General features: G+C 42.3%; 2 protein-coding genes across 2 annotated transcripts in view; both read left to right on the forward strand.

Annotated features, from left to right (window-relative positions):
* The first annotated feature begins 239 nt into the window (after positions 1-239).
* TPH1 (tryptophan hydroxylase 1) lies at positions 240-11,423 on the forward strand. The gene is made up of 10 exons (XM_010120197.2): positions 240-359; positions 1,371-1,554; positions 2,952-3,052; positions 3,749-3,816; positions 5,351-5,547; positions 6,026-6,161; positions 6,659-6,785; positions 7,882-7,977; positions 8,539-8,672; positions 8,978-11,423. The coding sequence occupies exons 1-10, from the start codon at positions 240-242 to the stop codon at positions 9,150-9,152; spliced, it is 1,338 nt and encodes a 445-aa protein (XP_010118499.1). The 3' UTR covers positions 9,153-11,423.
* A 468-nt stretch (positions 11,424-11,891) lies between these two features.
* Positions 11,892-15,902, forward strand: part of SERGEF (secretion regulating guanine nucleotide exchange factor) — a 159,185-nt gene continuing 155,174 nt past the window's right edge. Inside the window, exons 1-4 of the mRNA XM_086748614.1 lie at positions 11,892-11,976; positions 13,866-14,004; positions 14,746-14,901; positions 15,234-15,328. Coding sequence (XP_086604740.1) covers positions 11,953-11,976; positions 13,866-14,004; positions 14,746-14,901; positions 15,234-15,328 — 414 coding nt within the window. The 5' untranslated portion in view covers positions 11,892-11,952. The remainder of the gene's footprint in view (positions 11,977-13,865; positions 14,005-14,745; positions 14,902-15,233; positions 15,329-15,902) is intronic.

Below are 15,902 nucleotides of genomic sequence, written 5' to 3' on the forward strand. Positions count from 1 at the left end.
ATCTGAAAAAAAGAAATCTCAGTATTTCATCCTCAGCTCTCACAGATTCTATGTGTGCCTGACTTTATGCCTGTTATTGTGTAATGACACAATTGGCACCTTTCCTTTTGTGGTTGATCAGTCAAAGCACAACGTTGCCCCGAGACAAACTGAAATGTAGAACTTTACACTTTTTTCACTACTGGTCATTTAAAAAAATCTTTTTATTTATTTATATTTAGTTAAATAAGTCAAATTACATGATGATTGAAAATAATAAAGAGAATGAAAGCCATGCATCTGAAAGAGGAAGAACAGCCATCATTTTTTCCTTGAAGAATGAAGTCGGAGGACTTGTAAAAGCATTAAAACTCTTTCAGGTATGTAATAATCACATTGCTACAGCAGCTCTACATTTTTAAACAGTAAGGATAGTTTTGGAACACACTAGAATTATTTACATCCATTTATTAAGGATGTGATTCCTAAACCGTCTCCCACTTTGCATGCAAAATTACCCATGAAGGCAAATTTATGCCTCAGAAATTAAATGCTGGTTGGCTAAAAATCTTGACAAAACCTGTCATCTGCGCTGCCTAAAGACAGAGAGTGTTTGGTCTTTTCCCCTCAAGAAAAGAGGATTGGCACTTATTGTTTCTAGTGCATATAAGAGGTGGGCCTGAAGCTCCTGCTGATGGCCGGTAGACACTTGGGATGCTGACCCCGGCTAGTTGAGTCCAGGGCCCTTGTCACCCTCCCTAGCCAGACTGAGGGTGACAGACAAACTGCGACTGCACACTGCACTCCTTCGATTGCTGGGCAGGCACTGCGCAAGGAATACGCGCAGTGCCCTGTGCTCTGTCACCTGCCTCTGCATGTCTTAGCCTGGGGTCTTCTCTATGTTCCTGATGTGATGTAAGATGTATGATTAAATAATTTTGCAAATAAAAGAAAAGTAAAATTTACCCCCCGAAAACTACTGCTTTTAAATCCCTCGCTTGCTTGTGAGATAATTATATGGTGACGTGATTGGCATTTTGGTGAATTTCCCCCGACGCAGTTGCTAATCAGCTTCCTATGGGAGGGATGAAAGAAAAAGGCCTGTGAATTTAAACCTCCTGTGTCTTTCTGTGCTTCATGAATGTAAATGAAATTGAAAAAACACAGGTTCTGTTTCATTTTCTTCTGAAGGGGGAGGCTTTTTAGAATCAAACCACCATCCCCCTGCTCCAATAAGCAAACTGCTATCAAGAGATCCAATTAGCTAAAATAGCTTCACAAAGGTGGTGAACAGTCCATGGCAGTAGAATATTCATTTGAAAATCCGATTTTAGTTTTTAGTCAACTGTTTGTTGTCAATCTGTTTGAAAACTTCATTTCTTACAAAACAGGAGAAGCATGTAAATCTGGTACACATTGAGTCACGGAAATCCAAGAGGCGAAATTCTGAGTTTGAAATCTTTGTGGACTGTGACAGTAACAGGGAACAACTGAATGAGATCTTCCATCTCCTGAAATCCCACGTCAATGTTCTCTCTATGAACCCAACAGAGCATTTCAATGTCCAGGAAGATGGTAAGTACAAAAGGCAGTTCTGATGAAAATGCACTTCTCTCTCAATGTGTTGGTTTGAAATCTTTCTCTGTTGTCCACATCTGCATTTGTGTAGTTTTCAATCGGTAGCTACCAGGTTTATGCTTCTGTGTTGTGAATGGGTGTAGTTTGGTTGATATGAGCAGGGCTGCATTGGCTGGTGTCACCTAGGAATACAGGCTGTTTCAGGCTGGTGCAAATTACATGTCCATTACCTGTGCTCCTGTCCCTTGCCGGTGCAGCACAACTGGGACCAGTGGTCCCTCGACCTGTGCAGGCCCATGCAGCCCGGCATGTAGGCAAAGTTTGGGTGCAGGGCTTGTCAGGGACTGTACATCGTGACAATAGAGGTAAAATAATGACAAATCCCAGTTCAGTTCCAACGCTGGTGAGAGTAGGATATGGATTCTGCAGTTTCCTCATGTAACTCTTGATTTAAGTTTTTTAACTGCTTTTCATCTTAACTGATTACTTACATTAGTGTGAAAGAAGTGCCTTTTAACTTTAGGATGCTTCTCATCCTGTTTACTTTTGCTGCTAGTTAGAGATGCCTGAAGTTTAGGGCATCAGGAAGTTGGTCCCATGTATTTCTCTGCCGCTGTGCTTGGCACAGGCTGATAGATAGGGGAAGGTGAAATCTGGTGTTCTTGGATAAAAACAGATTACTTTAGTGCAAAGTAAGGAGAATTTCATTCTATACACTCCTCCTGTCCTTTTAAAGAAAACTGAAGAGCATTGGAGCAGAAAAACAGTGTATTAACCATTCTGCCAAGAGCTTGGTTAGAAACTCTCTTAGGCAAAAAAAAAAAGAAGTAGTTAGTAGCAAAACTGTAATGAAGCATCTCTCTAAGGCTGCAGAGCCTCCTTCTCTTCCTCTTCCCCTACAGACCCCTCAGCAAAGCTGGATGTTTCCGAGGTACGTAACCACAGAGCAACGTTTATTTCCCATGGCCAGTAAAGCAGGATGGGAGTGCTCAAACCTGCTCCCACTCTGCCCAGGGACCATAGGCAAGTCACTTCTCTACTCCTTTGCACACTTTGTACCCTAGAAGATTCACAGCCCTGTGCTCAAGGAGGCCTTGTCTCAGTGGGAGCCTCTAGAAGCTACTCTAACAGTTAAGGGCCACCGAAAACCCACATTAACTGTTTCCTCCCCTGGGCGCTTTGGAGCTGGCTGTAGGCAGACTGTGGCAGTGACCGAGGAGGAAGTGTGAGCTGTAGGCTGGTGCCAGATAGGCAGTGGACTCCCTTGTCTTATTCATGCCCATTTAATTTATAGATTTTGCTTGTAACCGTCATAGCCATACTTGAAAGTAGCGTTTCCTCCTTCAGCATGCTCGGCATTATTAATAACTTCATGGATTCCATGCATTTCCTAGACATGGAGAATGTTCCCTGGTTTCCAAAGAAGATCTCAGATTTGGATAAGTGTGCAAACAGAGTGCTGATGTACGGGTCCGATTTGGATGCTGACCATCCAGTAAGTATTTTTTCCTCCCTAGACCCAATCCTTAGTGAAAACATTCTTCATGGAGCTTATTTTAAAAAACTGCAGCTTTTCCTCCTCCCTCTCCTTCCCCTCAATGTTGCCTCTCTGGGTCAGAACACTTGCTCTTGGAGGTTTCATTTCTTTTTCCTAGTTCAGGCAAAGCTGTCGCTGAATTCAGCTCCTGTGGCTTTCTGTAAGGCTTACTTTTCTGAGGACTCCAGGTCTGGGCCCTGAGTGGTTGCATACAAGTTAGAAAAAAACCCAACAAAACAACCTGTTGTGAGGCAGGCTTGGTTCCTCCTCTTTCTTTCTTCCTTACTATAACTGGAGCAAACAAATTCATACTTGGGCAGTGCAAATGGGCAATTTGTTCTGTAATTTAGAATAACCAAGCAAGTAACAAAGTTTGTATAAATACTGATATGACTAAAATGAATCCTTGTCTACTGTATAAATAGTTGCATGCGTAAAACTGCTGATCCTTACTTTGAATTGGAGCATTTGTTGAGTTCATAGTTGTTAAACGTTTCAGACTACAGCTATGAGGTTCCTGACCAGTCCTCTCATTCTTACACTGCACCTTTCAATATTTCCCAACTGAAGAAATTTCAAGTGTCTTTTTTTTTTTAAATTAATTTATTTACTACATCTTGGAAACTCATTTGCTTATCTTCTCACCCCCACCAGGGTTTCAAAGACAATGTCTATCGCAAGAGGCGAAAGTATTTTGCAGACCTGGCTATGAACTACAAACAGTAAGCCTGACTTCTTCCAGAATTAGCCTTCTGGGTGCCTTGGAAAAATAGCAGAGTAGACTGGCAGGAGCTCACCTTCCCTGGGCTCAGGTCTCAATGTGAGATGTTTGGCTTGGGCATCAGAGCTGAAGGGGTAAAACGAAGGGAGATTTAAGACAAGATTATAAGGTAGATCTAGGCCATCTTGCAGCTCCCCAGGCCTCTGATCAGTCTGAGGCCATGGTTGCTAGGCCATTACGGCACCTGCGGCGGTACTGATCCTCAGATTGGTGGCAATGCCAGCATGAGCTTCCTTGCAGTATGGTGCATTTAGATGCTGCAGTCCCTCCCCACTTCTCTGGAAATGTGTGCAACAAAGGAAGAGGTTGGACAATGCACGTTGCACAGCTGCCTGTGCCAGGACATACTGATTTGACTAGGGCAGGTTGGTCTCCTTTGCGAAGGAAAGGGAGAGGAGGCAAAAACCAATATATTGCCCATTGACCGCTGAATGTAAACTCTCTGGGCAAATGTTAACACTTAATTTTTTTTTTTTTTTTCCCTGGTTCAAACTAGTGCATGTGATGTGTAGATAAGAAGTTTTCTGTGAAAAGAAACTTGAAGAGCTTCTGTCTTTAGAGATGCTGCTTATGGAAGGGAGCTTTTAAAGCAGTAAGAGTTTCATAGCCCAGTGCTGTAAATTATTTCTAAATATGATTTTCAAGTTGCTGTTGCCTACTTGAATTTAGTTGCCAAGTTCCTCAATTGAAAATGACCTAGAAATGGTGAGTATCTAGAGCTCTATTGCACTGTGTAGTAATGCAACTGGTTACCACAGCACAGAGCCGATTACTGTTAGTGTGTTGTTAACAGATTCCCTTGGGAAAGCATTTGCCATACTGGTTACCTGGCTGGCAGTGGAAGCTCAGCGTTAACACTCTTATTGCCTTCAGTGGGCTTTAGGTCATGCCCTCGCTATAATCCACTTAAATCAAGATCCCAAGGGCTAAATAGGAGAGATGGGCTACAATTAATACATTCAGACAGACGCTTGTCTCCTCTGCATAGAAGTATGATTCTTACCTAATGTGTATGTTTGGCTGCTTCCACGCAATGTGTTGTTAATTTAGGGAATTTTCTTTTTGTAAAACAAATCAAAAAGGTAATGGAAAGTAATTGCAGACAGAGAAGTCCAACAGGGAAGAGGATGTGTTGTTCTCAGCTCCTGAAGCTGTAAAGGTTATGCAGGTATTTTCAATGTTACTCTCAGCGTTAAACACCTAAGAAACTGCTTACAGAACCAAAGCTTTCAGGCTCCAATCAGGTCAGTGCAAAGATTCCTGTCAGTTGAGACAGTTGAGGAAAAGAGAGCAGGCCCTTAGACAAAAAGCTCTCCAGGCCATAGGCCAGATCTCACTGTGTATTTGACAGTGCCTAATGCACCCTGACCAAAGTGTCGCAGCCGTATAGATGTTAAATAATAAGAGTGTATAAATGAGTCATCTGTTATTAGCCATTTACCAAGGAACGTCCTTTCTTCCTCTTCTCCTTGTAGTGGTGACCCAATTCCCAAGATTGAATTCACTGATGAGGAGATCAAGACTTGGGGGACTGTGTACCGAGAGCTTAACAAGCTTTACCCAACTCATGCCTGCAGAGAATACCTTAAAAACTTACCCTTGCTCACCAAATGCTGTGGGTACAGGGAAGACAATATCCCCCAGCTGGAAGATGTCTCTCGCTTCCTGAAAGGTAATGTGCTAATTTTCTTAAGCAAAAAGGAACTGAAGTCCATTGCAAATCACACTGCTATTTTGTGGGCAAAAGAAAACATCCTTGGTCAGTTTTGCTTGTATTCATTCTGGTCCTTTAAGAAACCATTTTGGCCATTGTGTTTTAATGTATTGTGTCTTGAATAAATACAATGACATTTAAGGAGCAATGCTGCCTCTGAAGAGACTGTTAGGATTGGCTAAAGAGGTACTTAGCTGTATTGTGTTAGCTCTAGCCGTAAAATCATAGGAAATCCACTGACACAGAGGTAGGGACGTTTTTAATAAACCTTGGTAATTCTTAAGCTTAGGTCTAATTTTTCTAATCATACCTAATTTTCCCATGTGCTCTTGAGCAAAGGTAGTGCTGTGGCTTTTACCCCAGTTGTAGTAGGAAAGGTGATAACATTGTACATTAGTTTAATGTAGAACTGCATAATTTCTCTGTTCCTTTTCAGAGCGCACAGGTTTCACCATTCGCCCTGTTGCTGGATACCTGTCGCCCAGAGACTTCTTGGCAGGATTAGCATTCAGAGTTTTTCACTGCACTCAATATGTTAGACACAGCTCGGACCCTCTTTATACGCCAGAGCCGTGAGTAATTTAATCTTGAAGTAGAATTTGAGAGAGAGAGAGAGATTTGAATCTCTCTGCCCAGAGCCAAGCTACTTAAAAGCTGTTGAAGACCACCAGCAAGAAAACTTATTTCTAAGGTGCTGAAGACTCAACCTTCACGCTGAATGTAATGAAGTTTTAGCATGCTCAAGTGCTGCCTTCATAAGTACAGGAATTTTAAAAGTACAGCATGTTACTGAAGAGCTCTTACAGATGTCATTGTGCACAGAGTTAGTTTAATTTTCAATTGCTTCATAAATGTGGAGCTCAGATCTTAGTTTTAGACAGCTTCATTTGAAAATCTGAGTTTATATACTTATGTAGAGTCAGTATGACCTGCTCAGCTAAACATCATTGACACTTTCTATCTTTTGGGTATTAAATAGTTTAACAGAAGATACTATATTTGTTCAGTGGTGCTGCTTTTTCACTCTACCACAAAGATCATGAGACTTCTTATTCTGTTTCTTTTCCAGTGATACCTGCCATGAGCTCCTAGGCCATGTCCCTCTTTTGGCTGAACCCAGTTTTGCTCAATTCTCGCAGGAAATCGGTCTTGCATCACTTGGGGCATCAGATGAGGCTGTCCAAAAACTGTCAACAGTGAGTGTTTGATGATTAATTTGGAAGCGTCATGCTTTACTGGGCTGATTTCACTCCATCAAATAACTTTGGAGCTTCGTGTCAACGTTAGCCATATCAGCTGCTGGACCTGTGTGTTTCACTGGTCCTTGGCTTTTAGATTCCATGCTAGGAAAAAAACACATTTAACAATTGATATGATTGTTATTTTTCTTCAGTTGGCTGTCAAGTAAGGGTGCAACTTCTGGTGGTAGATCACTTCTTCCAGTTTGAAATTCTATGATCTGTTTCTTACAAACAAAATCTTCTTTATTCTAGGTTCTTGATTCAATGATTTTAAAAGTAATGTTTTTCTTTAATGTGTAGAATGAATTTAAATGATATAGTGTTTTCACTGAATGTGGTGAATGCTAGCATTAGAGAGTTTTCAGCCAAGACATTAAAATAATATAAATTAATCTTATTTCCTTGAAATCAGTTTCGGGATGCTTTGGCAAAAATATTTTAAGATGAATATTAAATTTAGATGAAAAAATAATTGATGCCAGTTATTTCATAAATGGTTTGTGGATTTCTTTTTTTTCCCCCACTGGTGTAGCTAGTGGTAAAAATTTTACTACCTTCAGTGGAAGCAGAACTAAGCTGTCTATGGAAATAGCATTCCTCCCCATACACCTGCAGAAATCTTTAAGTCCGGCAAACCAAACATCTTTAATTTTACAGGCCACTAAGCAAATGAGAAACAAGTTGTAGCGGGCTGATGTTTTCGCTCACTCGCAAAGATCTTCTCTACACAGTGTTTCTTTTAAGCTGAAGCTGTCATGTCATGACAGTATTTCTCAAAACAGACTTACATCTCAGTGTTCCTAGTGACATTAACAGCTTCTAGCCTAGCTGTGTGCTCTATAATATCAGTCTTTCTTAGGAGAAACATGCAATCCTGTTGTTCTTCACCCTTCCATTCTGTCTTCTCTCCTCTTTAAATATCTGAGAAGGATAACCAAGTGTCTGATATTTGCAACTGTTTGACCCTACCCACGAATAGAAACATCCCCATCTAGTTCACCGCAGCATCTTTGCTGAAGGCTGCGATATTTTACTCGCTTCTCTGTTTCAGTGCTACTTCTTCACTGTAGAGTTTGGCTTGTGCAAGCAAGAGGGACAGCTACGAGTTTATGGAGCTGGCTTGCTCTCTTCAATTAGTGAGCTCAAGGTAAGAATATCTACTGCTTACTTACCTCTTTTCTTGTTTGTACCTGATTATTGTCACTGTTTTGCCCTGGTTTTTACAAAGTATAATCCCGAAAATCTTTCTTTTGAAAACTCCTAGATACCTACTAGACTTTAAGCAAACTCACTGTGGCAATAATGACTGGACAGTCTGCTTTTGGATATATGCTGAGCAGCTCCCACGTCTTTCGCAGGAAGCATTAGATGACTGGTATTTCTTAATGTTAGGTTCCAAGTAACTATTTTCAGAATAAAGCTCTCCTGGTTTAATCAGATTCTGAAAATATTGCTCTTATTTACACATGAGTCTCGTGTCTGAGGAATCCCTTTTTTGATGCAGATTGGCAGAATATTACCATTCAGAGTTACTCTGCTTGTTAAGCTTTAACCACTGTTCATCTATAGAAAAACATTTTAAGAAGCAATGCATGAAATAGGGTCTCACTTCATCTTTTTTTTATTCATTCTGCCTCATGTCATCTTCCTCATGGATTCTTTGGGTGGTGATGTTCCTCTGACACATGGTAACACATTATGTTACCAGCACTCGCTCTCTGGCAGTGCCAAAGTCAAGCCTTTTGATCCAAAGGTCACCTGCAAGCAAGAATGCCTCATTACAACTTTCCAGGAGGTTTACTTTTTTTCTGAAAGTTTTGAAGAAGCAAAGGAAAAGATGAGGTACAGATTTTTTTTTTTTCTCTGTTTTATAAAAGTTGGTTTGGTTTCATGCATCTCTCAGTAGCAGCACCAAACCCTTTTATTCTTATCACAGTTTTAGAATTGTCTTTCATGGGGTTGGAAAGCTGAGATTAGATTTGCTTGGTCTTCGATGTACTGGGTGGGAAATATGATGGAACTATATAACAATTAAAACAGTTTTTAAGAAAGTAACTAGTTTAGAAAAGTGGTTAATGATACTGACTGCATACAGAGGATGCATTTGTGTTTTGTTTATAACCCCCTCTCTTTTTTTACCTGAATAGAGAGTTTGCAAAAACCATCAAGCGCCCATTTGGTGTGAAGTACAATCCTTATACTCAAAGTGTGCAGATCCTGAAAGACACGAAGAGCATTGCCAACGTGGTGAATGAGCTACGCCATGAGCTGGACATTGTTAGTGATGCCCTCAGCAAGATGGGCAAGCAGCTGGAAGTTTAACACCCCTGTCAGTAGTGTGGTGCACTTGGCAACTCTTTTCTTTTTTCCTACTGATTTCTTTCTAGGCGTGTAATGTGTTGAATGCAGAACTCTGTCCTTTACAAATAGAAGAGTGAATGGCCCATGAGATAATAACTTTATCTTGTTTTTCTGTGTAATCCTCCATCCCTCTTGGATAAAAAAGGCCCAGAGTTGCCTTTGAGAAGCTGGTGTGGGAGTAGAGAAATTGCTAGACTGGAGCAAATGTGTGGTCTGTGGATCAGGGCTGGGATCGGACGCTATAGAAGCTGGCTTATGAGGCAATAATGGAATAATTTGCTACAGGGAAATGTCCATTTCTGACTCTGGTAGTCTATGCTACTAATTTTATAGCATTGCAGACTTTATAGCGTAGAAGCTATAGTAATCAGTGCTTCTAAGTCTGTGCTACTAAGTTTAAAACTTAAATGATTACAATGCAGGTATCAGAACACAAATAGCTGGAGGTTCACCATGATAAAATTGAGGGTTCAAATCTTGCTTTCAAAGGGATCGTTCTTGCCCCCAAAGAACTGCAATGTGCTGTTTGTTATGCTTCTGGTATAAGGCAGAGATACAGAGTGGTTGCATGAAATCCTAATTCTGTTTGTTTTAAAAGATTTGCTATCATCTCAGAGAGTCAGGATTTTTGTTGCTGTCCTTGATAGTGCACCTGAGGGAAGACCTTTCCTTACAAAAATACCATTTGCCTTTTTCCTGATTGAATTAATTTAGCAAAAAATATAACAAGCCATCAGAAACTGACTTAGCACAAAGCCTAAAACCATTTCCAAATTACTATTTAATATTCAAAATAGTTTCATCGGTTCTAAAATAACAATAGAGTTTCAAGTAACAGCCAAAGATCACAGTCTACCCTGCTTTTTGTAAGAATAAGTATCCTGTTGATTGCTCGGTCACTTTATTGACCTGCACAAGCTGTACAAAGGTACATTTGGTTTCTTCTTTACTAGGTCTGAACACCTTCATTCTCTCTCAAGCAAATAATAATTGAAAGGGCCAAGCATTTCATAGAATTCTGTGGCTATGAATGGAACAAACTACTTTGTAGCGTAAAGTATATCTAATTCCAAAGAGCACTTCACAAGCCGTGGGAAGCAAGTGTCCTGCCGAGTTGTCTGTATGACAGACAACTGTAGTTGTAGTAGCAAACTTCTGTGTTTTCAGGACCCCATAGTTTCAAGCATCCTGCGTAGCTGTACAAAGCTGTGCCAGCTGCTGTTTCTGCTGACCCTGCCAGTGAAATGAGTATGTGTACAGGATACGATGCATTTGAGCGGAAGATCTGTGATGTGTAGGGTGTATTGAATAGCACGCTAGGCACTGATTCTTCATAGGTAGAGCTTACCAGGAAATCCAGAATTTGCAGCTGTGAAGGTCACCGGAAAAACGGACTGAAATCTTAAATACACTGGAGATGCTAGTCCAGGATTTTGAGAACTTGAAAGGACTTTCCTGAACCTCTGTGCTTGAAAATCAGTTTGAGTTTCATATGCTTCTTAGTAGGCCACATCTGCTCCATGATCAATCACTGGACCAAACTTTCCAAATATATTCACTGTTTAAATAAAATCTAGATCACTTTTTCTGTGACTACTAACCCACTATAACTCTTTTTTTTTTTTTTTAAAAAGAACATTTAAGACATAGAAATATAGTCTACAACACTTATGGCTTACATTACATTTTACTTTAAAACAGATTTTAGGATCTTGTGTCTTTCTAAAGAAGAAACCTTCCTATCAGTGAGTAGTAAGGGAGGCTCTATTTTGTCTGCTTCTGTGCTAACAGTTACTATTCAGCTGCATTTTACAAAATGCTGGGGTTATTTTGTTGTTGAAATACACATAGATCTGTGTTTACTTCAAATCTTTGTCTGAACCATGTATACACATTTCAAGTAGGAAACCTTATACTTGGTAAATTAGCACTTAATTTCAAATACTTTGGAAAAACAGCAATTGTATCTTTGCACTTGTGTATCAAAAAAAGTAAGTAAACTGCTAAAAGTAATACAGAAAAGATGCATTTCCATGGCATTAACACCACATATGTTTGGCTTTGTGCGTCACACCTTCTGGCTATGTAGAACAGTAATGATTTAAATATTTTGAACTATTGTGGAGGCTTTAAATGTCAGTGAAATAAATGTCTTGCTGGTAATTTTTAGAAGAAAAAAAAACCAACTTTACTTCAGCACTGTAGCAATAAACACAATGCACTCACTTCTGACCAAGGGAACTGTATCTATTTATTTGAGGAGTGACTTGTTTTCTCCCCTCATTTTTTGAAGGCTTAGTCTTTTTTTTCTTTTGAAACGGGTGAGTGTTGAGGACGAGTTCCACAGGCCCTGGCGCTGCCCCCGTCGTTCGTGGGGCTCTGGATTTTGGGGAGTTTTTCGCCCAAGCCGCAGCCAGAGCCGGAGCGTTCCGGTAGCGGACAGGTAACCGCGGCACTGGGGGGCGGGGGAGGCCATCGGAACGGCAGCTGCTCCCCAAAGCCGCCCCACAAACACTGCCGAAGTCTTTGGGAGGGTCGGCCGGTGCCCCTGCCCTTCCCGCCCCTGGCAGGGACCTCGACGGGCGAAGTCGTGATGGCGTTGCCGACAAGTGCCCGACGGCCGCCGTGGGGTAACGGCACCGCTCCCCACAGACACCCCACGGCGCGGCGGCTCGGGGTGAGGCGGGGCCCCGCCGGCGCCCGCCCCGCCTCTTCCTCTCCGGCCTGCGGCGCGGCGGGAAGGGCTGGGGCTGCCGGCCCCATGGAGCCGGTGCTCTTCGCGTGGGTAAGCGGGCGCTCGGCGCGGTGAGGGCGGCTCGGGGAGGGGGGAGCTGGGAGCTGGGCCCTCTTTCTGCCCCGCGGCCGCGAGATGGCGGCTCTGCCTGCGCGGCCCTCAGAGGGCGGGACGCGGAGCCCCGCGGCTCGCCCTCCCTTGGGCAGCTGCCGGGGCTCGGGGAGCCGGGGCGGTGTGCCCTGCGGCCGGCCCTCGCCTCGTTTCCCTGGGGAAGGGCGGACCAAGGTTCCCTGCCCCGAAAAATAAAAATAATCATGCTATGGCAAAGTTGGGGCGAGTTGCCCTCATCGCGGTTCATCGGCTCCTTGCCGCTTCGCGAGGAAGCCGGGAAGCTGCAGCCTCGCAGCGTGGCGGCTCCCCCCGCGCCGCCGGGCGTCCCGCCGGGCCCCGTCCGGTGGTGCCGGGCGCCGCTCGCGTCCGCGCACAGGGAGGCGTCGGCCCTGCTGCCGCCTGCGGGGCCTGGGGGCGGGTGGAAGCGCCTTTCGCTTCGGGTGCGTGGCCTGGCGTGGAATCCTGAGCTCTTCGGGAGAAATTAGATTTTGTTGTTGTTGTTGTTGTTGTGGTTCTTCAGAACGGTGATGTTACCTGATGAGCACAGGGGGTCGAAGAGCCATTAAACGGGTCTCTCTTTTCCCTGTCAGCTCGTTTTGCGGTGCAGTAGCCGTGTTTGGTAATAACCTGTCGCTCTCGGAAGGGTGAATGGCGATGGGCGCGTTAGCGTTGGGGTAGACACGCGTGGCTCTCGCTTCCTCGGGCACCTGTTTTCTCTTGGCACCTTATTTCAGCGTGCCTGTTTTTGAAGACTTGAAAATTCATTGCAAGTTATAGGTTAAAATGAGAGCTTGTAACAAGCCTTCTAGAAAGAATTGTGTCTGTTGAGTAAAACACGTTCTAAAACTGTCTAGCAGTAGTAGTGACTGTGAGCCAACTCATCCGCCTGTTGAGCTCGAATCCTGACATCTCATCCACCTGTTCATTAGGTGTGGGCTCAGGCCAGCAGCCTGATGCTTTTGTCTAAAATGCTGTTGTTGTACAAAATGTTTATTGCTAAATGTGTCCTTTTAAGATACACCAGGTGCTGCGTCTTTGGAGGATGGGGCAAATGGGGAGCAGATAGGTAGGGGGAGCAGAGGTGAGGTAGGGAAAGCTGGGGGAATGTGAGTGTTGAGTGTTGCTGTGACTGCAATGCGTGGGCTGGGAAAGCTGCTGAATCCACCTTCATGAATGAAGGTTGCTATTCAAATTGTTGGATGCTTAATAGAGCTTAAATTAGCTAAGAAATTCCCTGGCACATTCCCATGGTTGCTTTCTGTGACTGGTTTAGTGGCTATAATTTTGTACTTATAAATTTATAATAGGTATATTTTCATTTTGACCACTTTAAGTTAAAAGACTTAGTTAATGAGGGATAAGTGTTTCGGTTTTACTTGTTTAGGTTGCAGAGTAAGGTAGCGCGTCTTCCTGATCTTGTTTTGGAGGTGGGCTGCCGGAAAGCGTTGGCATGAATAAGACCTTAGTGATGAGTGGGAATTATTAGCATTATAATTAAACAGGAGATAATAATTCTGATAATAAGACTTTCTTCCTTAGTAACTGTTAGCCTGCAGTTGAAGTCTTACCAGGATATATTCCAGTATGTTTCGTAAAATACTGAGATTGCAAGGGCAGGCTTAATAGCAGCAAATTGAGGACAGTCCTGGTCTGTAATTCTGGGGGTCCTGTGAGAATAAAGATTGCCATTTTGGGGGATTTTCAGGAGCAAATACTGTCAGGTTAACCTGTGACTTGTCCCCGATAAGCTTATTTGCTCTTAGGAGCAGATATCAATCTCTTCTTGTTAACCGTTTTTTAATTTGTTGTTTTTCTTTGTGTGTTTGAAGGGCGCAAACAGCTATGGACAACTTGGTCTTGGTCACAAAGAGGATGTGCTGGTACCTCAGTCACTGAAAGATGTTTCCTGCAAATGTCAAGACATTAAAAGCATTACTGGAGGAGGGGGGCATTCTGCAGTTATCACTGGTAAAAACATTGCGCTTGCAATGTATATGAGTTCTAAACATGTTTTTTTTCCTGTCTGTTTCCCTGTTGATTTGGTGCTGCCACCTATCTGTGGCTTCTTTTTCTGAGCAAGCACAATTCTTAGTTGCAAAACAGATTTCTCCAATGACAATTAAGTCAATATTTTAGGGAAATTGGGGAAATTCTTGTTTTGCTTATATTCTGTGGTTACTTTATGGCTATGCAAGGACTGTTTCTTAACCTGTTAAATGTAACACCTTTTCATACAAAGCAGCCAATTTTTCTGTATTAAGGATGGGCGGGTGGGAGGGAGGAATCAAGTAGGAGGTTGTTCAATCTTGAGAAGTTTTGAGGTAAGGAGCAGAAGACAGCATCTGGCCTTTGAAAGGTTCTGCTGCATGGCATAGCTAATTACAGGAAAGAAGGGATACAAACAGATGTGAACACGATGAAAAACTTCATCATGGATCTTAGTGAGAGATGCCTGTCCTACCATATGGATTGTCTCCCTTGACAAACCCAACTCTCCATAGCTGTGCTTATTGAGAAGTATTTCCGATGCATCAGAAATGACTGTTTCTATTTCTTTTTGCTTGATTGCTGTGCCTAAAATGACACATAATCACTCTTGTTATTTGTTACAGGATCTCATGGCATGTACGCTTGTCTTTTTAGTCTGTGAAGTGGAACATGATTTTTTTTTTTTTTTTTTTTTTGTTTTGTTTTGTTTTTTTCTTACAGGTGCGGGAGAACTCTTTGTGTGTGGCCATAACAAAGACGGGCAGTTGGGATTGGATCACACAGAGGATGTACTGCATTTTACTTTGTGCACTGCTCTGTCTGGCTTTTGTGTAAAACAGGTTGCCTGTGGCTGGAATTTTACAATCATATTAGTAGGTAAATCTATCTTTGTAAGAGCTGGAGAAATATGTTGATGTGGAGAACATGCTGAGAGTTACACATTGCTATTGCTTGTGTGATGCACAGCCACTCACAAATTTTAAGCTGCTTGCCTTGCAAACTAAATTACTCCATGTTCCTTATATCTCACTGAACTTCAGACTGAACACCATGCATAAAACCAGAAGCCTATGACCTCAGGGGCTTTGGAACAGGATGTGTTAAGTTCTTCTTGAGCTACTTGGCTGTGATATTTTGCTTGTTAGAATGTTAGTGCTTTTCTTTTGCTCACAAATTTACTGATGGGGCTCTAACACTTAATTTTGCAGGACCTGGCCTCGTTCTGTCCTGTGGGTCTAACTCTTTTGGACAATTAGGAGTTCCTCAAATTTCGGGTCCGTGCTTGATCCCACAAAAGATCGAGGTAAAGATTTAAAAGAAATTGTGTTTTAGAGCTCTGTACTTCGTGTTGCTTCCAGCAACTCACAAAGGTCGTCTGACCTCAGTGGGCTTTAAGCCAGACTCTTCAACTATTTTTTATAGAGCTTAGCTCTGTTACATTAAGTCTACAAAGTAAAGGACCAAAGATGGTCGTTAAGCCAGAAATGAGAAGCTAAGGCTGCTTTTCTTCTACAAAGAAGTTGCACACTTCTAACAGAAAGTTCTCACTTTCACTAAGGATTGTAACATTTTATAATGTATTTTGATAACATCTGCAGAATGAGTCTGATGCTCGGATAATGTGAAGTGATACTAAAGATAGTGGAACTATGCAGATTTACTCCAACTGAAGTTTTGCCTCAAGTTTGTAAGATAATAGATATGTTTTGCTGTGTGAAGGGTATGTGCCTTCACTGTACCTTGTTGGAGGTTTGTGCTTAACAGTTCAAAGCAAAAGAAACCAGTAATAATTTACCCTTGAAAAAAAACACACTGCACAATGTAGTTCCACAAAGTTAGCTGTGCCAGTTCTTTTGGTTTGCTCTTGTGCTTCTTGT

The sequence above is a fragment of the Chlamydotis macqueenii genome, chromosome 5 (genome assembly GCF_036417535.1).
Source record: "Chlamydotis macqueenii isolate bChlMac1 chromosome 5, bChlMac1.mat, whole genome shotgun sequence".
Taxonomy (NCBI): domain Eukaryota; kingdom Metazoa; phylum Chordata; class Aves; order Otidiformes; family Otididae; genus Chlamydotis; species Chlamydotis macqueenii.

What these genes read in the sequence shown, in the direction of transcription:
- TPH1 (XM_010120197.2), top strand. Translation starts at nt 240, where the DNA reads ATGATGATTGAAAATAATAAAGAGAATGAAAGCCATGCATCTGAAAGA. An exon ending in AAGCATTAAAACTCTTTCAG is followed by an intron (nt 360 to 1,370) that starts GTATGTAATAAT and finishes CTTACAAAACAG; the next exon opens with GAGAAGCATGTAAATCTGGT. An exon ending in CCTCTTTATACGCCAGAGCC is followed by an intron (nt 6,162 to 6,658) that starts GTGAGTAATTTA and finishes TTTCTTTTCCAG; the next exon opens with TGATACCTGCCATGAGCTCC.